The following is a 24,114-nucleotide window of genomic DNA, read 5'->3' on the forward strand; positions in this document are numbered from 1 at the left end:
TTGCTCATTGTCTTTCGTGCATATATTCCCTAGTCAATTAATCTGTAATATTGGAATATTAGCCTATTTTATCGTAATACTTAAGACTAGCATGCATTCGTAAGCTATTCTATTATGCAAAAGACCACACGACATAGAGTTCCTCTTTAACTATTAACAAACAAATCATCTTGCATTAAATGGAAACAGTATATCTGGTTTGGATTCGAAGGTGTTGCAAGATTGGATTGAAATATCATCCTTTCATGTCAAAAGAGAAGCCTGGGTTAGCGCCGTCTTCAAACGTGGCCATTTTATGTGCTCTCGAGACATCACAACAGAGGACCAGTCAGTTCATTTCTATGTCACCTACCAATCACCATTTGCGAAACGTATACTCGAGATTTTTTTATCCACAACGCCGGTAATGACAGCACCGGCATTATCGGCAAAACACAAAAACATTTTTACTTGGGAGATGTGACACCAGATGCCGTTGTTGGCGTTGCGACTATGATGTGCTTTGAATTCGCGGTAAGAGAGAACATAATATAAACTAAACACTATATAAAGAATAATCTCAACTTTCATGTTTGGTTCATGCATTAAAATCCAGGGAACTAGGAAAGTGACAGCCTTGCCTCTGATGCCACGTTCCCGCAGCAAGCTGCTAAGAGCGGAAACGCATAGAGGACAAACACGAAACATGTACAAAAAAACGAAAAAATAACAAAACTGGATACAAAACACCGTCGTTATCACTGCTCTCGCAAGTTCCGTGCTGTAGCTAAGCAAATCAAAACATCAAAAAGCAAGTGAAGAAAATGGGAGCAGGCTGAGAATCGTTTCATTAAACACATAAATCGCATCTCAAATGCCCATCATCTCCACGTATTATCTTTGTCATAGAGGGGAAGTGACAGAAACCATTGCGTAAACAGGAGGAGTGATCCGGGTCATTAGTATATAGTGCTCTTCGCAGGATTGCAGATGAATGAACACTTTCGGTTTACCTAACTGCCACCGGAAGCAACGAGGGAAAAATATTCTGTGCTGTCAGCCACTGAATGTAGCCGCAACACTTTGCTTTGCTCACTCCCAGAGATGGCTGCAATGAACCTATCGGTGAAAACACTCATTCTGTTTGTAATAAGCATGTTTGCTTTCTTAATGTGCCTAGAAATATTTAGAAACGCAGCATTATTCACTCAGGTAAGTCAGTTCCAGCAGTCATAGCCAAGATCTCGAGGTTTTCGTTATTTCTTTTTAGTTCCTTTATTGTCAGAGGTTACAAAGATTATGAAGTTCGTGGCTCTCACGAGATGTCAACGGTACTTATCGGGGCTTATATCTAACCGCTTTTCTCGTAATAAAATATCGAGTGAGAGGTAACGCAGAATCATTTTACTGATAGGTGCAAAAGACATTCCCTGCAATATAGTCCAGACTGCTATAATTAGACAGCAAGTGTGCAAAGAGAAGTTTTTTTTTCCAATTCTTTCTAAGAACTGGCATGTATAGTGAGGCAATTGAGATGGTAGCTTGCAGGTTATTGTGTTGCGTAAGCTGTAAAAAGTGCACCCACGGTAAAAAACTAAACTCCAGAAGCTTTTGCATTCGCTGCCAATGCTTTCTTGTAAAATTTTGTGAAGCACTTAAAACAACAGTGTTTTCGGTGCCTGCAGAATATATGTCCGCAGTTAATATTTTGTTTATTGATTGTCATTCGAAAGCCAGTGTCGAAATTAATGAGGAATAGTCTTGTCTTTCTGGCAGTTTTCTTTGACAATTTTAGTCGATTGTTAGATAAACTGCCCTTAAATTTACTTTTTTCTGACTTCAAAATGTTTTTCATTATTTTTTCCTAAACAAAAACATACACTCGCTTCGCTGAGGACATGGTAGAGGTGGACAGTTCTGAAACGAGCATTTATAGCCAGCGATTAGCTTAGAAGATCTACACAGTGATGGACGACCGAACCAAAGGTAGATTCACACTAGGAAAAACGAATTTTTCTTTATTTTGCAACCATTACGTCATTTCGGTATTGCGGTTTCTATGACGGCAGTTCTGCACTGAGTACTGCTGGATTCATCTCTTCTGTTTTGCTGTCATCGATTACGTCTTTCGCTTTGTGCAACACTACAGCTGTATGGCCCAATGTTTGTTGCGCACATTTGCTGGCGGTTGTTTGGAACTATGTAACTTGTAAGCAAACTAATACACACTGCGCTAAAGCAGTTCCACGCTTAAACATTGTTCATTTCTACGATTTCGTTAACATGTACGTTCAGTAAATTTTACAAATTATTGCAATGTATATATTATAATTGCAATGCTCAGCTGTCCTCGTTAAGTGTATGAAAGAACTTTATAAAGTACAGTGAGTCCTATCCCACTGAAACAAACTGAAAGCTGTAGTGAGTAGCATGGCATAGCCCGCGGTACGTATTTGTTCAGCCTAGTAATATAATTGATATATACTAATTAAGTAACTATTCATTATTGCTTTCAGGAAGAAAGCGCAAATACCGAGGTTATAAATTGCCTTGAAAAACAACTGACTGAAATCTTTGCGCCAAGCCACCATTTAAATATACCTTTTTTTTTTACTCTGATTTGACTCTACCTTACTGGAAAAAAAGCCTTCAAACTTAACAGCGATACCACTCAGTGTTTGAGCAGACGGCTCTAGAAAAAAATCCCCATTTTTTGGCTGCGGTCCTCGATGCGGCTTTGAGAGAGGCATACGCTAGCAGATAATCACACACCTTTCTTTAAGGGCCAGCACATAAAGTTACGTGACAACCTTCATTGATGCGAAAATCATCGCCCACTGTTTATCTGCAAAAACACAGCTTTCAAATTTACATATTTCTCCTCACCTCAATGGTTTAGCTGTTCGCTTATTAGTGTTTCTAATCATTAGTTTTGGGTAACAAAACGTTCTGAAGAATATTCCAGGTGACTCTCAACAGCGTTTAATGGTTTCACTGGGCTAGGACTCTTCGTGTCTCTATAAAAGCTTGGTTACATTTTGCTAGTACGCATGTGATCTCTTCTACACGTCGATATAAAAACTGAATGAGATTTTCCAAACATTTACTGTTATCTCGGTTGATTTCAAAAATTCGGGTAAGATAATTCCAACAGCAGGTTAGGACAATAAGCGCCCAAGCGCAGCGATACCAAACAAAGCTTTTCGACTCGCCTGGCCTAAGCTTCAGAAATTTATTCCTTCCCTAAAGTTGATTTATGAGAGAGTACTAATACAATAAACAGTTATTAATAACCTCAGGAGAGTTTCTCAAAAAGGTCAACGAGTTTACGCTCTATCATGCGCGCAACGAAGACTAAAAAGGCGAGCTGAGAAATGCCACCGAAGAAACGGTCTTATAAGGAACGCATACAGGAGTTGGATTGGTTTGACCTGAATTCATTCTTAAGGGTGTTTTTGTTGTGTCAAGATTTTGTTTTGTGGGGTTTAACGTTCCAAAGCGACTCAAGTTATCAGAGACGCCGTAGTGGAAGACTCCGGAAATTTCGACCACCTGGGGTTCTTTAATGTGCACTGACATCGCACAGCACACGGGCACCTTGCTTTTCACCTCCATCGAAAAGCGGCCGCCGAGGCCGGAATTCAATCCCGCATCCTTGGGAACAGTAGTCGAGAGTCGTAACCACTGCGCCACCCCGGCGTGGTGTTGTGTTAAGAGACTCATCCAGAGGAAACAGGTTTCCTCTCCGAATTCATGCAGGGGTCCTGCGCTACCGACCATGCTTACAGAGACAATTCAGAAGACGCTAATGAAGCTTAGATTTCAAACGATTCGCACTTTCGAAATCAGCTGCTCATTGAAGGGACCGAAAATGTGCAGTGTCGAGCGCCGGTAGCTTCGCCAGATAGCAGAACTGCGACACGAGGTGAGGCTTATTTCTTTCATCTAATCGTCGACACACACACGTAGTGCAGTGCGCACTAACGGCATTATCCAACGTCTATAGGAAGCTCTCTGATCAAGGCTGCGGACAGGTTTTCATGATCCTAGTTTAAAAATTTTCAGGCTTATTGTTATGCATATTATAAAGTAACGAAATGAGTTTTCGGAGGCGCAGGAGCAGCTTACGCGCTAAGAAAATAAATAATACGAAATGTGATTATCGTGAAGAGTGCTATCGCTGTTGCCAGCAGAAAGCGTGATGGATATTGGGTCATACCAATCAGAGTGACAATGCCATATTCCGGCGGCTATCAAAACAGAACAAACAAAGGTTTGAATGGGTTGGGGCAATATTACGGAAGGTAGAAAACGTTCCCTTCTTCAAAAGGCGTACAGAGTAATTTATTACGTGGTAGCGTATGCGGCCCACGTCAAAAAAGATGGTGTCGGCGTTGTTTTCTTCGTTCTTGTAGCGCGAAATTCAGAGCCAGCACAAACAAAAAAACCGCGATTGTACTGCGGCGCTGAATTACAGATGGACGACAAGCTGTATAAAACGTGTGCCTAGTGTATGCTTCGACATACGACTCTATGCTGATGAACAACTGTGTCATTAGAAAAAATATTCGGGGAATCAACAGGCGACGTAAAAGGGTCAATGCGCATGCTCGTAAGGCGAATTTTTAACGTCTCCTAATTTTTATAGCCTCCACGGCCTAATCGAATGTATATCAGGCGTCGCCGAAATGTTTAGCGTATATCCACAACACCTTATACATGCTATGTAAAGGCCACTAGGGCATGTCGTCTTCTACTGTGTAAAATGTGCTTCAACGAATTTTTATTGCATACATACGGTTCAGTTGTAAATAATCTAAAAAAAAAAGTCTTGTGTCAAGCATTGCATTTGCACCACACTGCTTCTAAGCTTTGGCCATTCCCTTTCTTTCACTTGCTCCCAATCTGATATTCTTTACAAATTGCTGGCCGCTCGTCTATTCGTTTATTCTAAAAAGAAAGTGCGTCTTTATGCATCAATGAGCTGCTTAGGCTTTCTTGGTGCATTAAAGTAGCATTTAAAGACATTCTACGCATTCTTTCCCAGTGCTGCATAATTGGGAAACAATCCATATTTTGAATTCTTACTTTTTCTTAGACTTTCTGTATGTCCCAGAAAATGGTAACACCTAAATGAAAGCCAGCAGTGGAGAGCTTGGCCGATGGTATGGTTAGCCTCTATAAAGCAGTGGCATCATCATCACAAGTGGCGTAACATCCACATATTTTTAACTGTAAAGCAACGAGTGCGTTCATCTACTTCAAATAGTTCAGCTAAAACGCCGCTCCACTGGAGGCCCACGTGGTCACATAGGCATCATTTTTACTTCTGAGAACTTTCACCAACAACTTCAGCAGATGAGTTGCCCCTGGGTGTACAGAAGCAACCAACGTGTTTCTCGACAAGTCTCATTTGTTGCTGTTAGCATAAATATGAAACCAGAAAGTTTTGACACTATAAAAATTAAAGTCAAACTTTTGAAGCACACATTAGCTTGATTGAGTCTGGGAAGATGGTAATTAGAAAAGTCGAACAATACAAGCCTTAAAATCTTCATGAACTCAGAGTCAGTTAACCATGAAGCAGGCCTGTATTGTACGGACACATTTCACCACTTAATAAATTCCCGTGGCATGAATTATTTAATTGCGAAAGCAAAACTACTCTAGGTTTTGAGCCTTCAGCGTGGCTCGGCCACACCCACGTGACGCTGTGACGTCACACCCAAAGTGACACTGGGGTGAGAGCTGGGCTACCAACTCAAGCGGTCGGCGTAGCGCAGCCGCACCCACGCGACGCTGTGACGTCCCACCCCACGTGGCACTAGGGTGAGAGCTGGGCTACCAACTCAAGTGATCGGCGTATCGCGGTTGCAGCCACGGCGCAGCGCGTGTCGTCACACCCCACGTGACACAAAAGCGAGAGATGGGCTGGCAGAAGCAGCCAACTTGTGTCTCTCGTTTCACATGAGACGGTTATGTCAAAATCAGCCTGCTAGGACCCTGGCATTCACGTTACCCCTATAGGCCACTAAAGCATGTTAATACGGGTTGGTTAAAGCGGGCCTTCATATCTGGGCTGAGGAAGAAGAAAAAAAAAGAAAAAGAAAAGCGCTCGGTCACCCGCAGCTAATGCTTTCGCTCAATATTTGGTTCAGCACCGTAGAACCATTTTATTTTTATTTTTGATTTTTCTTCAATAGTTGAATTGAAAATTTATTTTTAATTTATGTAATAATTAGATTATTGCCACTCCACTTTAGCCACTGTATAAGTAACAAGGAAAAATGAGTACAGCGTTGCACAAGGTCTTGGCATTTAACTATTATAATATTACGACCGAATAGTATCAAGATATGTGCAGGGAGGCTACGCCAGAAAGCAGAAATCAGTGCGCCAGTTACTATCCAAACTGTTACAAGATAGCGACAAAATAACTGTATAGTTGACCTGATAAGATTTCGCTACTTCCTCGATTGATTCCTCGGGTGATTAAATTTATTTCACTTCAGTGAGACAAAATTTTTTTTCATATATATATATATATATATATATATATATATATATATATATATATATATATATATATACATGCTTTTGTAGCAAAAGTAGAGAAAAAGATTTTAATTTTAAAATCAGTGCCCTGTTTATTTTTTAAATAGAACCAAATCCGGCGGCATAACATCCCTTCGTTGACTAATTCATTTTACGCAATTTTCATGGCATTCTATGCGTTTCGCTATTTTCAGCTTTCGAATTGCAAATGCATCATCTACAACGATCAAGGAGCCTCCGCGTACGAGAGTGGAATGAAGAACGAATGCGACGACCTCGCCTCAAGAGTAGCCAGGGTGGATATGGTGTGCAAAAAGTACTACGAAACCCTCATCTTAGACGATTCTCACGACGATCGCGCGTTCTGGAACTTTCCGAACCGTTCAAGAGGGGTGTGCACACTGCATCTGGTGGACAGCAGGCACTTCGGCTTCTGTCCCGTACCCAAAGCGGCCACTTCTAGCTTGAAGACCCTCATTCTGCAGGCTGAGCATGTGGAGGATCCTGGTGACAATGCCGACAATATTTCCTTCGAATTCGAGCGGTACCCTGCCGTCGTTCCGAGCGCCTACTGGAGAGACAAGCTTGGCGACCGTTACACAAGGGCCATCATCGTTCGCCACCCATTTGAAAGACTAGTCTCGGCCTACGTGGACCGAGTGCGCACCACTCGATTGTGGATAGATGGAGCTAAGAGGGTTTATCGCAATGGTTTCATCGGCAGTGGCCCAAATGGCACATTCACCTTTGGCGAGTTCGTCACGAATATACTCAAGGATCCGGTGGATACCTGGGACGTACACTGGGCCCCACACACTCCTCGATGCAGGCCTTGCAGCTTCAAGTAAGCTCACCTTTAAACTAGTGCTGCATCAGTCCTCCAGATTATGTGCTTACTAGAGCGGAATCACATGAACGAATGGATGAAGCAATTATACGCAATTACGCAACAGCTCATCTATGGGGCTGAAACGTGGAGGCTAACCAAAAGAGTTCTACTTAAGTTGAGGACAACCCAGAGGGCTATGGAACGAAAAATGGTAGGGGTAACATTAAGAGATAGGAAGCGTGCAGAGTGGGTTAGAGAAATAACTCAAGTTACCGACATTCTAGTAGAAATTAAGAAGAAGAAATGGACATGGGCAGGACATGTAGTGCGAAGAGAGGATAACCGATGGTCGCTAAGGGTAACAAACTGGATTCCAAGAGAAGGGAAGCGTAGCAAGGGGCGGCAGAAAGTTAGGTTTGCGGATGAGGTTAAGAAGTTTCCAGGGGTCAAGTGGATGCAGCTAGCACAGAACCGGGTTAATTGGAGAAATATTGGGAGATGCCTCCACCCTGCAGTGGGTACAGTCAGGCTGATGATGATAAAGATGATGATGATGATAAAAGTGATGATGATGATAAAAGTGATGATGATGATGACGCAACAGCTAATGTTCATAATCAGCAGTGGCCGACTGATGACTTGGAACGTTTATGCTTCGAAGAGCTCGGCCCGCGCGCCGTTCCTAGTCACACGTTATGTCTGCCTTCCTATAGAGCCAGCCTCATTGCAAAACATTAAGAAATGGATGTTAAAGCAAGCGTCTCCCTATCAAGAACCAACAATTTGTTCGATTTTGCAAGGATAGGATGGTGCAGGCTATGTGCCTGGGATGCTCAAGCGTCTTCAAACCGGGGGCTCGAACCCTGTTTTGTTTTCCGTTCCGCACGGCTGTAAAGACGCTTGTTGAAGATGCTACCGACGATGCTACCGCCGAAACACGCTTAGAATGGGGACCTTCATAACAGCAACCACCTTCGCCCTAAGAAATACCGCTGCAAAATACATGGGGACTACTGTCAACCCCATCATACTCAGGCACATTATGAGGTAGAACGGCAGAAAGAAGAGAGCAACAAGAATGAAAGAGCACTGAGCAAGGGTAGAGGGGAAGCCTAAATTTGCAAGCCAAGCTAAGGTTTTGCCAAAGGGACTTCTCTTCGTCTGGGGCCAGCGCGATCATCACGGCAGGGGGGGGGGGGGGGGGGGGGGGGGTAGAATACGGTTTTGCTTCCGAAAACAAAAAGCCATGGAGAGGGAGAGGGTAAGTCATTGCATTATTTAAGGTAAATCGCTGAATATATTTCCTCTGTGCCATAACTACTCACCTAAACAATAACACATAGCGTTAATTGTACAGTTATTACACAGTACATGTATACTGTAACCCCCATATTCAGCAATATCATAAGCTAAAGGTGTTCTCAAGACATGTTTCTTTCCTAAGACTTACCTTGTATCCCCCTTTCGTCCTTTTCTTCAGAGAATCTAAGGCCTGGCGGGTATGGTTAACTTAACATTTTATTATTCTGTTTCCTTGTCCTCCCCATCTTGCCGAAAGATCTTGATAACTATCCCTCTGCAGCTGTATTCTTTAGCATGGCCTCTGGAATTGCTGTTCCCTTTCAAGAAAGGCTTGCCAGCCTTAAACCTGCTTTAGGGGCTGACTCCTCACCCACCTCGCATTGTAGTCTTTCCCGCTCTGCCGCCTTTTTTTTTGTTTTTAGGGCATGGAATACCGGCAGCCGGTTCACAAATTTAGACCGAATACAACATGCTTACTCTTATTGGCCTGCGTTATGAGTAACCAGATTGGGCTACAAATAGCAAAACTGGGCTACTATTTGCTTCCGAATGACGCAAAAAAAAAGAAATTTATTTTTTGAGTGCGTGGCTCTAAGCACTACTCTGAAAGAGCCTTTAAAGGGGTCCAGAGGCTGCAATCCACTGTCTCAAAAAGCGGATTCTTTCACCTGCTCCTATCGCATGACTGGCTGCAAGCTAATGGGTTTGAGGTTTCCCTTTTTTGGCGTCTTTGGTCCGGTAACTCCACGTCTGTTCAGATTTATGCACTACAAGGCCATTCGGTGGACATTCTCTTTAAGCTGTTGCGACTACATTATCAATACTTACGTGATTAATGGGAAGATATAGTGGTTTCATGCGTTCGTCTTTGTAAATGTGCCTTACCTGGTGTACATTAGTGAAGCGTTTTATCAAAAGGCATTTCGGTGCATTCCTCACATGTATCACCCTGCTCACGTCTTTAATTATTTATCTATTATAGGCGCCTAAATATGTGATAATTTACTTGTTCCATATTTTCCTGCATGTTGTTTTCTCTTACCCTACCAAAATCAAATACGCTGTTGGCGAAGTTCTCAGAAACATTATAGAAGGGAAAGTTATTTCCATATAATTTGCTCCCAAGCGTAAATTTGTATCGGCAGCGCATTGCCTTGCAGAGAAACCTTTAACCGATTTTAGACGATGCTCTTTCATTTTCCTGCTGATATTTAAATCTTCTTATCAGAAGCTTTGAGTTTGACAGGTAGTTAATGCTTTTAACTTAGTAACGTTACGAAGACAAAAGTGTAGGCCGGCGAGTGCCTGGCACGCTTTGTCAACCGACTATATTCAAAACTTCAATCCTGAGGGAATAATAATCAATTACTGTAATCAACACCCTGCCATTACTCATAACAAAGCCTTTATTTTACAAATGCACGCCCACTAGTGTAGTTTTGGTAGATTTCTGCGATTGCCTTACAAGAAGCACTTGTCTAAAGGAAAGCGGCAACACAGTCAGATGTGGGAATAGTCGATGTCTTCGTTGATTGGTATTGCTGTAATTCTGTGGTCATAATCCAAGCGAGGACCCTCAGTGTGCCATTCCTGACTGACGCCGGACTGTCTGAGTGATGCAGTCGGCATAAGTCTGCTGTTGTTATTGTTGTGGCTGTAGGAAGAAGGAAACAAAAATGCACGGGCCTGCTACTGGCTCTGTAGCTGAGCCACCTCCGCTGCCTCGTGCAGACAAAAGAGAAAATAAAGAAGAAAGAAAAGGAAGAGGCAGAGAAAGACGCGGGCCGCAACAACCGCCGTCGTCCACCACCGAAGCGGTGGCGGGTGCAATGACGGCCTACAACAGATAAAAATTCGGCGGCAGGCAAGCCCCCGCCGTAAGCGGCGGTGACCTACCTGTCCCAGCCATATCATCAGCATACGTCTGCTGGTCACACCTAATTGCAAGAGCAGGGGAATTTCCAATCGCTCGAGGTGTGCAGTGCAATACGCGTCTTCGACAATAAACCAGATATATGGCGTAAGCTATCTGGTCACATACACAAGGTTTATTGTAGAAGACGAGTATTGCACTGCACACATTCGTGCGATTGGAAATTCCCCTGCTCTTTCCATTAAGGCCGTTGCCGGACACATATTCTAACAAACGCAGTTTTTATTCCAATCATCACCTATTTTTTAAAACTTATCATCAGCAGTACCAGCCTTAATATCCCAAGAGGTTGACGAATCCCTCTATTTAACCTTGGTTTATGCCAGCTCCTATCCCATTCTCTCTGTATCTTGTGTTTTCTGCCTCCCACAAAATTTCCTGCCACCCCGTGCTTGGCTTTCCTTCCCTTGAACTCGAGTTAGCCACACCCAGCGACCGTCGTTTATTTGGCATTTGCATTACATTTTCTTCCCGGTGCCACTTTAACATCATGATCTCAACCAGAATGTAACACATATTCTTCTCATTCCCTACCGTGCCCAATTTCGGACAGTTAACGTAACGTGTATCCTCTCCTTTTCACACCTCTCTACCCTCTCCTGAATCAAAGTTAAAATAGGCCCTTATCGCTAGCCTTCATATTGCTGTCCCATTGGCGAGTATGAGTAGAATGTGGCGGCTATATACTTTCACTTGAGGGTTACTGTTAGTCAGCCCTTTCTGTTCTCAGAGTAGTGGAAAAATGTGCTCCACCCTCTTCTTATTTATTCTATTTGTTTCACTCTCATGCCCGTAATCAGCGACCACTAACTGCTCTAAGTAAAAGCATTTCTTTAATATTTCAAGCACCTCTCTACTTCTTAAAACCTGTTGTTCTTTATGGTAATATAGTTCCTTTTTTTGTGCACATTTATATAGATACCTCCAGTTGTGATTTCTCTCTTACCATCATGAATGTTCGGAACTCATTCCCTCAGTTATACAGCAAAGCAATGCCGTCAGTGATGAGCGCATTACAAGGTTACTCTCAACTCCTCGTTATCCAGTCCTCCAAAAGAGCAAAAATCACTGGTGGGATCATGTTTATTTACTCCATTCAATTCCTTATTGGTATGTTAATGGTGTTTTATACAGCAGTTTATTACCGGGCAGCCGATAACTTATGTTGCCGTATGTTTGCATACGGCTCTTCTACACTGTAGTTCTGTAATACATGCAAGCTGCTAATTTTGGTCGCTAATATATTGCGCGTTTCTGTATCACCTTATCGACTGTGTGAATGGCGTTCATTTTTCGTAGTCTACATAGTCTTACATGATCTTGCTTTTTGAAGTCTCTCTAGTTATTTGCTGATTAGATATGTTGCAGGCAACAGAAAATAAACTGATCGGTGTGTAATTTTTCATGTATTACACATTCCCTTTCCTAATAAGACATCCGCTTTATTTTATGTTCCCTGTAGCCTCGAGCTGATGACGCGTTCTATCTAAAAGAGGGACTTGTTTCTAGCATACTCTCTCATCATCTTGCAAAACAACTGCTATTACCTGATTGTCACCGGATGCTTTCACTTTGTTGTTCACTCCCTGTAATGCTCTTTTCAGTTTCCGTTTTGTTACAGGAGCTGTATTCAATTCCCCTGATTTTGGGGTACCTATTTTTATTGCTTCATTACTTCTCATATGCTGTATGAATCCGTGTAGAACTCCGGCTTATCTTTGTTGGTCATATGTTGCCATGTTTGTCTCTTGACACCCATACAGCTTATTTATTCCTAATCCTAGCTTCTTTCAGACCAATCTCTTGCTCCGTCTATTGGAGCATATGGTCAGTTATTTGTACTGTACATCATAATTATTCATCTATTACATAATGATCTGATTCATTTCTCGCAGATCTCGCCTTTTTTTTGTTGTCCGTAAGGAAAGAGGATTTCATGTCTGACATTTCATACTAAGTCCTTTCTTCTCCTGATAAACTACTGGTATTATTTCTATTCCTTACGCCTGCTTCTACTACATGTTCCATTACATTGCTTGAGAGGCTACCGTTCGCTATACACAATCCAAGTTAAATGCATCAGTTAGAGCCGGATATCTCTTCTGCATCTCTATTCCTTTACTTTCTCTCCAGCTACTTGCTCGATGAGGGCTTCATTTGTATCTTTTTATTTTGTTATCTTTTTAATCCTAAAGCCATTCTAGCCTTTATTGTCCTACGGTCGCTACATTGAATGTTCCGAGCACCTCAACGTACTGCACAAGGCGAGGCCGAGCGCACAGTATGAAGTCAGGTTCTTTTTATTGTCGCTATTAAGGCTTTTTTATGTGCATCTCCTGTTCTTCCATTTGCAGAAGCTAGTAATAATAATCCGCACGTTTTTCTGCTTCTACGAGCTCTCTTAAACGCTCTATCCAACCCCTCGCTAATCCTTAGAATCCTACCCCACGTTCGCACATTTTGGTTTTCAGCCTGCTTCTTGGCTATTTTTGCATTGAGTTGTCCAATAAATACAATGCACTTTGATGTCTTTTATTTTTCTGCGACTCCATGTCTTCTCTCTTTATATATACGATATCGTCATCATGGCTTCTGTTGGCACCCTGGCCTGTACAAAATTCATTTCTAATTATATTTATTTATTACTAGAACTGCCAACGTCTCGTCACGTTTGTAGATATTTCCTCTAATTTCAACTATGTCCTTTCTCATATGAAATCTCAAACCTCTTATTTAAACCATAAAATTTGAAGCAAAACGTTTTTCCATATAAAGGTTTCATCTCTGAGTCCATGCTTCAAGTCTAACATATCTTGTCGAAAGCCTGCTCTATTATTGAAACCAGTGCAAGCGTATTTCACTGAAAGTATTCTAGCCGCCCTTGTAAAACACAGTTTCTTACATCAATCCTACAATGTTCAGTAGAATCGTGTAATAGTGTATAAATTGGCAGTAGGAGCATGTTTCAGTGTAGCGTGAGGTTCGCCGTCTGTTCAATTGCAACTATTTTTAGCGCTGGGGCGACGTCATGATTTCAATACCAGCGAACAGCAAAAGCTATGTTAAGAAGATGCCCACCAAAGAGCAGTACAATTATTCATGCTTTCCACGCCTAAAATGTGTGGCAATGTTGCACTACATGACAGGCGCTGAAATAAAGTATTATTTCAGGATAATAAGAAAGAACTGGCATTTATTTCAACAAATAAAATCTGGCGAGGAAGCCAAGTAACATGCTTTGAAGGTAGCATAGGAGGTCGGAATGTCCCTCCCTCCTTCCCCGCCAGTGCTCCGAGCAGAATAGGAGTGGTCAGCGAAGATATCAAATTTATACACATTTTAATTAGAAAAGGCACATAGCGTGAGAGGAGAAGCCTTAAGAAGGACAACGCATCAACCGCAATATCAAGGCCGATTTATTTCTCTAACCATCTACAGATTTTATTATGTGATCTGGTCTTCGTACGTTAGTATGGTCTCTGCTCGTTGATTGTAGAGTGAGGTGGACACAATATCTGTAGTCGAATATAATGCCTTAAATATTTCAAGAATAAACTACTCACTTTTTTTTTATTGAAGGGCTAATATGGTACATTTTGCCAAGATGAAGGCCATAAGTAATTAAGTAAGTACGTTACACCGGTTCTGACATTTTCTCAACCAACAATATATTTACAAGGGTCAAAAGACAAAGAATGAGTTTGAATGCTCCCTAGTCGAATTTCCGCAATCGCATGTTTAAAAAATATTTTCACTTGGCGCTGTATTTTTACCAAACCTCAGGATAACTTTTTCTACAAAAGAAAATCTTTAATCAGTAGTTATATATAAAGCATAATAATGCCACTCACATTATTTTTAAATATGCATTGCGGAAAACTCACTCAATGATGTTCAAGGAAGTGTTTCTGGAGTTAGATATTTTGTTGCGCATTACAGTTTAAGAGATTTTTATTTGTTTATTTTTTTTTGCACATATTGCAGCCTCGATGAGGCTATGGCAGGAGTGGGCAAACAAAGAAAAGTATACCAAGAAAATACAAACACATAAAATCAAATAAAAATGATAGCACCAGGAAGCAATGGCTGTCAAAAATTCTTCAATTGGTAGCAGAGCGGACGTTTCCAGGCAGCGAATTCCAGAGTTTAATGGTCAGAGGAAAGAAGCTGTCTGTGAATGTCCCAGTGCGGGAAAAGAAAGAGATGAGATTAAGGCTATGGGAACTTCAAGTTATGGAAGTCTTGCTTATGTTCAAATAATTATTTAGAGATGGAAGGCGCTCAGAGTGAACCAGTATGTGCAAAAACTTCAAACATTCTATTATACGGTGAGGTGATAGGGCTGTGAGACCTAAATATGTAATGGGAAGAAGGGGAAAAATCTCGGCAGTAGTTGTGAAAGATGAAGCGTACCGATTTCTTTTGAACTGATTCTAATTTTATTATATCGGATTTCGTATATGGGTTCCGTATGATACAGTCGTAATCAAGAATGGGACGGATAAGTGTTTTATATGTGAGCAGTTTGGTATCCTTTGGGGCTTTACGCAGTGTAAGATGGAGGTATCCGAGACGTTTAAAAGCTTTGTTACTAATGATGTCAATATGTTTGGACCACGAGATGTCATGAGAGAAACTAAGGCCGAGGTATTTATATCCGTGACTCGTTCTAAATCCTGATCGTGAAAACTGTGCATGAAATATGAAGAAGACGGGCGTCTAGAAAAGGACATGGAAACAATGTTAGAGAAATTAATATTCATTTGCCATTCCTTGCACCATCTACAAAAATTAGCAAATGAGTCGAGTATTTCATTGTCAAGTGGTGTATTAACGTCGGGATATGACACAGTCAGCGTAAATACGAATTATTTACAGATACACAACATGACAGGTCGTTAATATATAATAAGAAAAGCGATTTAATGACCGCACTACTCTTTCATGTCGAAAACATTCAATTCTTTAATATATAATTGCCTTATAAAATGCAAAATAAAAAGTTCAGGTAAATGTATATATATTTTGCACTGAATAGCTTCCATCTGGTAATTACCCAATGCCGACTTCGCTATATAACACATTCGTAAAACCCATGCCGACGTATTTATTATAGATATTAAAATAAAAATCTAACAAAAATACCACTGTTTGTATAGCAGGAGATGAAATTATATAGGAGAAATTTTATATGTTTGTGTTGCTTTTCAAAAAACTCTAAAACAATTTTATGATAAATAACTTTACACATCCAACAGTTAGTTTTTTTTTTTTTTTTATTACTTCGCGGGGGTCGTTATAGCACCGTTTATTTTTGATGCACTTATATATTGGCACGGTAGTTTATTATTGCTCACTGATGCAGAATAATTAAGATTGTATGCTTTTTGACACGGTATATCCAGGGGGAACGACGTCCAAGCATAAAAGCTTTTTGACCTTAAAGTCGCTAACATTTCGCATGCTCTTCTTATATCATACCATCGCCAAGTAGGCCTTAAGGTATTCGAATTAACAAATAAACTTCCTTGTCATATATAGGAGGTCCAAGCACACAGTACAAAAACACCAGAGCAGGCATTTTTTAGGCGAAATTTGTTCAAGGTGGCAGAATATATCTGCGCTAGCACGTGATGCCACTTCTCCCAAAAATGTAATAATATTTAACTTCATGAGACCATGCCACCTAATATTTTTAGACAGGTATACTCCTAGCTAGTTTTAAACTTTAAGCTCCTCACTATAATGACTTTCATAGAGCCTAGCACATCACTGAGAAATAATTTTGCGGATCTCAGTGCATGAAATACGACTAATATTGGCTACTTGAGCTCACGCATTATGCGACAGTATGTTATTCGCAGTTAGGTTGTCCCATTTACCTTATAAGCGAAATCAACAATTGTTTAAAACATTGGATATAATTATCACCGTAAACTTTAAACTGGCTTTTAAAACACTGAAATATCCTATTGGTATGATGTGAAACAAGACAATAGTTAAAGATTCTTGCCTAGCGAGAACTTGGTTTGACTGCTATACTCAAGAACATTGTGCTCCGACTACAACGGCGCACTATGCCGTTGCAAATCAGAATCTATGGACGAGGTCTTCAGCCTGTATTTATATAATAATCACATTTTTTTAAAGAAAACCTTGCCACCAAAGAGGTCAAACAGTTTGACAAGCTCTAGAAGCTATAAAAAATTCCAAGGATTAAATTCATGTACTCACTATTTTCCAGAACAAAGTTCTTTTCAACCAGGAGTGGAATAATTGTCGGTTATTGAGGCCATGTCCTACTGAGCTGAACTTAGTAGCTTACATCACTCCCTATACGCCATGCGCAGCGCCTACGGGCGCCACTAAAAACCGCGTAGCGGCTGCCGTCAGAACCAGAGGTGGGCCTCATGCGGCAAGCGTGGCCATGGTGACCGCGTGCGATCTGCCGTTTGTGCGCGTCTCGTGGGCACTTCTGCGGTGACAGTTTGCGAAAGGGGATCGCCCTTTATAATAATGGACATGTTTTCGATATCACGGCCGTCTGAAACTACATTGCCTCCAAATGCATCAAGTGTCTCCTGCAGACTGGCGTCAACAAGGTTGCGTACGAATTGGAGCTCATTTTGAGTGCCCCGCTTTCATTACAGCGCCACGCTAATTCGTTCACTCCTTGACCTATGAACCAAATGTTCTTTCTTTGCCTAATGGTACACGCTTGCTTCGTTTACATGCAATATATCGCTACAGTAAACTAGGCAGCATCGTCGAAACTGCGAGCGGTTTCGTACCGGTGCGACCGCAGGAAAAGCCAGCGAGCTTGCAAACCAGCATTCTGAGCATCACAAAAATGGCGCATATTGGGCTCCTGTAGCAAGAATTCAGATTTTTCATGCTTGCGCTTTGCCACTGCCTGTGTAGGATGGATTTCACCTATTCCGTTGTCACAAAGGCAGAGTGGGTAGATAATTTCATTGGGGAGCGAGATATCAGCAGAGGCAATATCTGAAAATCTGCATCACAGGTCAGCCAAGAGCACATTAGATTTGAACACTGGCTCTGGTCTTCAAAGTAATTGCATGGCAAGTTTCAAAACGCTTATTGGAAAATGTATGTTCAATAGCCTGCCACAGTGGCTCAGGCTACTGAGGAAGATCGAGTTATCGGGATTCGGGACCGAAGTCAACCACGCCGCCCGCGTTTAACTGAAGGCGAAACGCAAAATGCAACCGTGGGCTGTGCGATGTCAATGCACGCTAAATATTGTCTGGCTAAGCATTTCATAAATCTAATGCGCATTGTATATTCCCGGCAGCGGGGTCAACCAAGTTTAAACAAGAAGTGTTCACGGAAAGTGCAAAGACAAGCGTAAAACACTGAAAACATAGTTATCACTCAGCCCTGCCACACGACAAACTTAATACCTTTTGTGATCAACGAGGAAATGTCTTATCTTGACACCAGAGACTCGGTGAGAAGATACACCCAAAATAAACTAAAAACATGCCACCTGCATTAAATGCTACTGTGCTCCTATAATTGTGCAGCTAGTCATATTTGTGAAATGTTCCAGATACCATCGTACCCAAAAAGAGAAAAAAAAAGGCTCGGCTAATCAAATCAAATTAAAAAATCCTAATAAAAAAAGAGTTGGCTAGCACCCATCGCTGCCAGCCAACCTGTAGCCACCGCACCCAGCGCGGGCGGAGCAGGTCGCTCCTGCTGCCGCGGTCCGTCAGCGCAGACTCGCCGACACGGCGAATTTCTTTCGCCACCTTTGGAGAAGCATTCTGTATTGATCTTGAATAATAAGTGCTTAATTTGATGAAGGAATGAAAAATCGCTGTTATGTAACGAGATTTTGGAAGAAGTGACAACTGCAATACAAGCAATTTTCTGCTACTAGCAGCTGCCGCCGGTGTGACGCAGCTCATCCGATTTCGTTCTCTAGCTCTGCTAAGCGTCGCCGAAGTTGCACCTTCCGTTTACTGTAAGACAATTTGCGAGAGATTTGAACTGATACTATGGCAGTTTTATGAAAATGAAATTTGCTATTTCCAAAGCGCTTCCAGCTACGGCTTTGATGCGAAACCGTTTAGGCGTTTAGACTAGGGCATAGCACACGGCCAGAGCGCCGTCGTCGGTCGCTTTCACGGGCAGCGCCGTTGCGGTAAGCTCGCGGTATCCGAAGTGGCAAGCATTACAAATTTGCCACATGCTTTCTTGATGAGGCCAAGTTCGGGCATTTTTTGACGGGCCTTATTACGCCAAGCGAACGATCTGGCGAAGACGTACGAAAGTCAACGGGGCTTGAGTATGTTGCGTCGTATGGCGATACTCGAAGGTTCCATAAAAGCACCGTTGTACAGTACACTAGATACTGCCTATTTTACGTGTTGCTCTTGATACCTGCTTTAGTGCGCAAAGTGTACGGGTTGTTTAAACTCGTACGCGTTTCGCAGTCGAGCGCAGACGTGCGCATCTTCCGCGCCCTTTCGTAAACAAACGCTGCCGACATTGCCGCTAACTTCGTAATTGATAGTCCTAATCAACAGGTTGGTTGCAGTGCATGAAAGACATGAATGCCAATTTCAAGGGTGCTTTCGTTTATAGCGCACTCATCTTTGCAACAAAAGCGCACCAACATTTGCATTTCAATCGCAGTTACCATACTTTGGAAATGCCACTAGCTTTGATCGTGTAGCAGCGCGTCGAAAGGATGACATTAACCTGAACAAATGTCATTCGGTGCGATTGCATGCTTTCTGCGTCGAAAAACCGCGATTCACGGCCGCCGTCATCCTCGTGAAGCATCACTGGAAACTTATACAAACGTGTTCCTGGCAAGGTTTTGTGTCTGTTCGAAAAACCAACCACGCAGCAATCCGGGACATTGCTAAAGGTTGACCCACGATCAAAGACGAAAACACGACGCGCGCGCACAGAGGCTGACATGAACCGCGCCCGACCGAGCCCGCCTACGCTTTGGGGCTTTGGCGCCAGGCGGCGTTGTCGGAGGTTTGCGCATCGCGTATAGAAGACGGGCAGTTTTGCTTTAGTGTGTTTAGGTCTTTCCAATATAATACAAAACCAATAGTGGACGGTGAATCGGACATATTCAACTGTATGCTTTGGCACAAGCATTCTACAAACAAAATCTAGTCTGAAAGTACATAACGAAAACTGCTCTAGGGAATATTGATAGCTATCAATAACTATAATACATGCTGCATTTCCAGAGCTTCCTCATCAAGGCGTACGCGGCTGTTGGTCATCCTATTATACATACACTTAAAAGTCACACAGTGGCTTTGAAAATAATATTTTGCTGATTTGAGACATTGATATAACCTAAAACAGGACTCGTGTTTGTAACTTCGCAAACTGGCAGAACAAATCGTTAAAGCTTCCTCTAATTATTTTAATAACATTCCGATTTTATTTTTTGAAGCATTTATGTGACGGAGGATCAATTACAGTGTTAGGTACTTTCCCAAAGTTTCTATACCTGCATTGCTTGTACAAAGCCGCCTATGATAATAAAAACTTAGCAGAATGTTAGTGTTTTGTGAAACAAAATTGTTCATTTGTTGAATGGTTTATGACCTCTGAAGACTTTCTCTCCGCAGTAGTCTTACACAACCTATCTCTTTTTGTTTTCACAAGCTCCTGCTATAGCTTACCTGGATGGTAAACGTGTTCGTAAGACCCTTTCTGAGGGCAGTGTGTAATGTACTACACAAATTCATCCTGCATTCATATTTGTGCCAGGCTTCTCTCCTTTGTTTATCTTATCCCTTAAATATAAAATGTAGCAAATATATTGTCCTTTTCGAAAACGTTCGCTTTTTCCTGCTTCCAGGTACGATTTGATAATGAAGGTGGAAACGCTCGAGCGTGACCTTCAGGACCTGCTTCCCAGACTCGGACTCGTCGGCTGGAAGTTTCCGAAAAGGAACGCGAAGACTTCCCACAAGACCATGGACGCACGGAATTCATTCGCTCGCCATTTCTCAGAACTAACGCGCCAGCAGGTGCTGCAATTGCACGCCATCTACATATACGACTTTGAGCTTTATGGGTACAAACTGGAAGGGTACACTGATCCCGTCTTATGAGAAGGTGTATCACTTTTTACTACAAAAGTTGAAAAGTTAGGCGTGAGATCAATCTGCTTCTTTAATAAGGGCTTTAGATGCCGAAGACCTTTTTAATTTCTTGCCCAGTAAATTGACACCCCACTGAAGTAAAATTTGTTGCTGGGCTACTTGGTTCATCATTGTATGGGAGAAAAGATAGCGCAAAAGATATGAAAACAAGCTATGTAGTCATAACAACGTGCAATGTCCTGTCTACCTGTCTTGTGTTCATCCATTTCGAGTTACCTATTCTTCAGTACAAGTACAAACCCCACCACTGCGAGAATTCGATAAACTGACGTTAAACCAAGGTATTGAAAGGCACAATGTTTCAGCTATTAGCTAGCATTAACATAAAGCCACAGACAATGCAGCCTTTCTTATGCTGTTCGGTTTCATGCCCATTCTCAGCTGCATAATCATTCTTTCTGATCGCGTGTCTGCATGCCATCGTTAAAACCAAACAAATGCTGTTAAGCACTGATACAGGAACAATAAATATCCTGCCAACGTTTACAAAACACTGTTGTTGTTTTTTATTGCTGCTGCTTCAACAGTTGCTGCCACTTATATTATACGACACTCATTGCGCAAAAGCATTGTAAGATCTCTGAGGAACGCGTGCATTATTAGATTCCGCGATGTACAAATAAGCGTACTAATTTTCCTGAAATTTGTACCATCTTGGAAAACTGTTTTACTACATTGGTATGCTGAAATATACATTTCAGTCTCTTCTGCAGAATGCGTCTCAAGCTTGATGAGAAGAATAATGTAAAATATGTTTTACAATTTAAAGGCGAAAGCCCTTATTGTCTCATCGTTATCGACGGACGATTCTCAGCAGAGGTGTCACGCTTAGGCGAGCGAGAGTTAAATATATAAACCTGGCCTCCACCGGGAATCAAACGTACATTCTTTGGAACCCCAGCCCAGCGCTTTACTAGCTGCGCCACACCTTTTTTTTTTTCTTCTTTATTGCCTGTTTTGAGTTCACATCAATTCAAAAAAGATCCACGATAATTGTAAAACTCGCAACAACCAGACTTCGGCTGTCACGAAAGGTTTAAAATTTCTTGAGGACAGCCAGTTCATCGAGCACACTGATCCAGTCAGGTGAATCAGAAAGCACCCGGTACGTTTCTCTAAGGAGCAGCACACTCTCGATAAAGTTCTCGCGTACAGAACGCGTGTTGACATCTGCATGTTGCACTTGCATCCTTGTTTTCCACAGGCTGTGGAGGCCCAAGACCATGACTAAATCCAAAGGAATACCCTCACTCTCGACTGGAAGGAACCGTATGCCATACGGATCTAACGGAAGGTCTTTCTTTAGTGTTCTCTGGAGAACATCCCAGTGAAAGACTGGGTCCCAGCACTCCAGAAAGACGTGCTCGATTGTCTCTGGTTTTTTGCAAAGGAGACAGTCTGTTGTCCAGAGAATGAATAAGCCTCTTTCATGTAATCAGGTTTTAACAGGTAATGTGTTGGAATGTAGCTTAAAGAACGTTTTAACTGAAGGCCTAACTGGCATCTTTTTCACACGCTTTAAGACATGCTGTCCGGGGCCTCCACGGTGTGGTGCACGGTAAATCGGCAACGGTATCGTCACATCCAGTAGATCTTTGTACAGCTCCTTCTTACACACTTTGCTCAAGTATTCCATTGAAAAACGCGCATGCAACATTCTGAAAGACAAGACAACTTCGCGCATGTACCCTTTTAAAGCGCCACTCATATTCTCACCAGAACAGACAACGTATTCTGGAAGCATTTTACACAGTCGTACTTGCATGACCGTCCTCAAGAATTTGTCGTTTTGATCACGAAGGAAAAAAAATGCGAGACAACCTGTCGCATTTCCCAGACTCGGCTTGGGACTTGTTCAACAAGGCCCAAGCCCCCCGCCTTGTTGTTGCCTTATTGCAGCGCGCACTTACCTGGTGCTGGCAGGGTGGTGATCTACGCCGCGCCATGTATAGTGAGACGATAGCGGGATTCTGCGGGTGATAGATACTGCACATTTACTTTCCAGTAAACGAATTATAGAATACCGATGAGCTTAGACGCACTCGACATGGGAGCTGCTGGCGAAGACCGCAGAACACTGGAGAAATTATCTTCTTGTAATCCCGAGGTCGCGTTTGAATTGTGGTGCTGGCGAAGACTCTTGAGAGTTCCTTGGACTGCCAGAAGATCAAATCAGTCGATAATGTCGACCATAAACCCTGACTGCTCATTGGAGGGTCAAATTCTAAAGTTAAAACTCAGCTACTTTGGTCATCTGATAAGAAGAGAGGAGTCGCTGGAGAAAGATTTGATGTTGGGAAAGGTTGAGGGTCGCCGGAGAAGGGGTAGGCAGCGAACGCGATCGTTAGATGGCATCCTCGAGGCACTGCAGATGAAGTTATGTGATGTTAGGAAGATAGTGAGAGACCGGAAAGCTTGGCGTGACATGGTCAAAAGGGTCACGAAGAGTCGGACACGACTGAACGACTGAACTGAACTGAACTGAATCCCGAGGTAGTCACTGCTTTTCGCTACGTATGTCTAGGCATAGGAGAGCTAAGCCATCTTTATTTTTTTTTCTCTCTCTTTGATATTGTTTCAGAGAGATTAGCTATACCCTGACTTTATTTATTGATTATTTATTTCTATATTACTAACATTATATTACTTTTCTGCTTATAAGCCACCAATCCTCCAATTGCTTTTTGCTAGCTTCCATCCCAGATTCATTCACCCGACCACTTGTATCTCTACTCCCCAGAGCCTCAGGAAGAGTGACTGCGCGTGCATCAACATCCGGATGGATACTATCACATTCGAGTATAATATGTTGAATTGTTTCTACGTTTTTACCACACACTGCACATGTGCCATCTTCTAGTTTAATATCTGTTTTGTAGCTGCGTAATCTAAGGCACCCTGATCTAGTTTCAAAACGTAGGGCACTACCTCCTGAGCTATCAAAGGAAGCTTTCTTTCTGCTCTGCCTTTTCCACTTTCGATATAGTTCTATATTCTGTTTCTCTTCCATAGAATTTATACAATGTTTACCTTGTGTGTTTTTCACCCGTTGTTAAACGCTCTTTATTTATTCGTACTTGTAACCAACAGACTTACTAGTTAGCTCCCTAGTTCCTACAATGTGAGTCAGGTCATTTCAGGTATAGCTATTTAAATAGTTTACCTGGCCACCTGTTCCTGTTGATTTTTTTCGGGCATTCCTCACATAATAATTTACTCTGAGCCTAGATCCCTCCCTGTACCGCCTCATTCGTGGGTTCGCCGTAGTCACCTAGTGCCTATCGCCCGACGGCTCTATGATTTATTTCTAATGTAACTGTACGTCTTCTTTTAGGCGCGAAACCCCA

At 42.1% G+C, this 24,114-nt stretch overlaps 1 protein-coding gene across 1 annotated transcript in view; it reads left to right on the plus strand.

Annotated features, from left to right (window-relative positions):
* Nucleotides 1-21,175, plus strand: part of LOC146174203 (uncharacterized) — a 32,717-nt gene extending 11,542 nt beyond the window's left edge. Inside the window, exons 3-4 of the mRNA XM_084585351.1 lie at nt 6,729-7,378; nt 20,461-21,175. Of these exons, the coding sequence (XP_084441477.1) occupies nt 6,729-7,378; nt 20,461-20,716 (906 nt within the window). The 3' untranslated portion in view covers nt 20,717-21,175. The remainder of the gene's footprint in view (nt 1-6,728; nt 7,379-20,460) is intronic.
* Nucleotides 21,176-24,114: the final 2,939 nt, after the last annotated feature.

This window comes from Amblyomma maculatum, chromosome 11, assembly GCF_055883805.1.
Source record: "Amblyomma maculatum isolate TAMU_Amacu chromosome 11, ASM5588380v1, whole genome shotgun sequence".
In the NCBI taxonomy this organism is placed as follows: Eukaryota; Metazoa; Arthropoda; class Arachnida; order Ixodida; family Ixodidae; genus Amblyomma; species Amblyomma maculatum.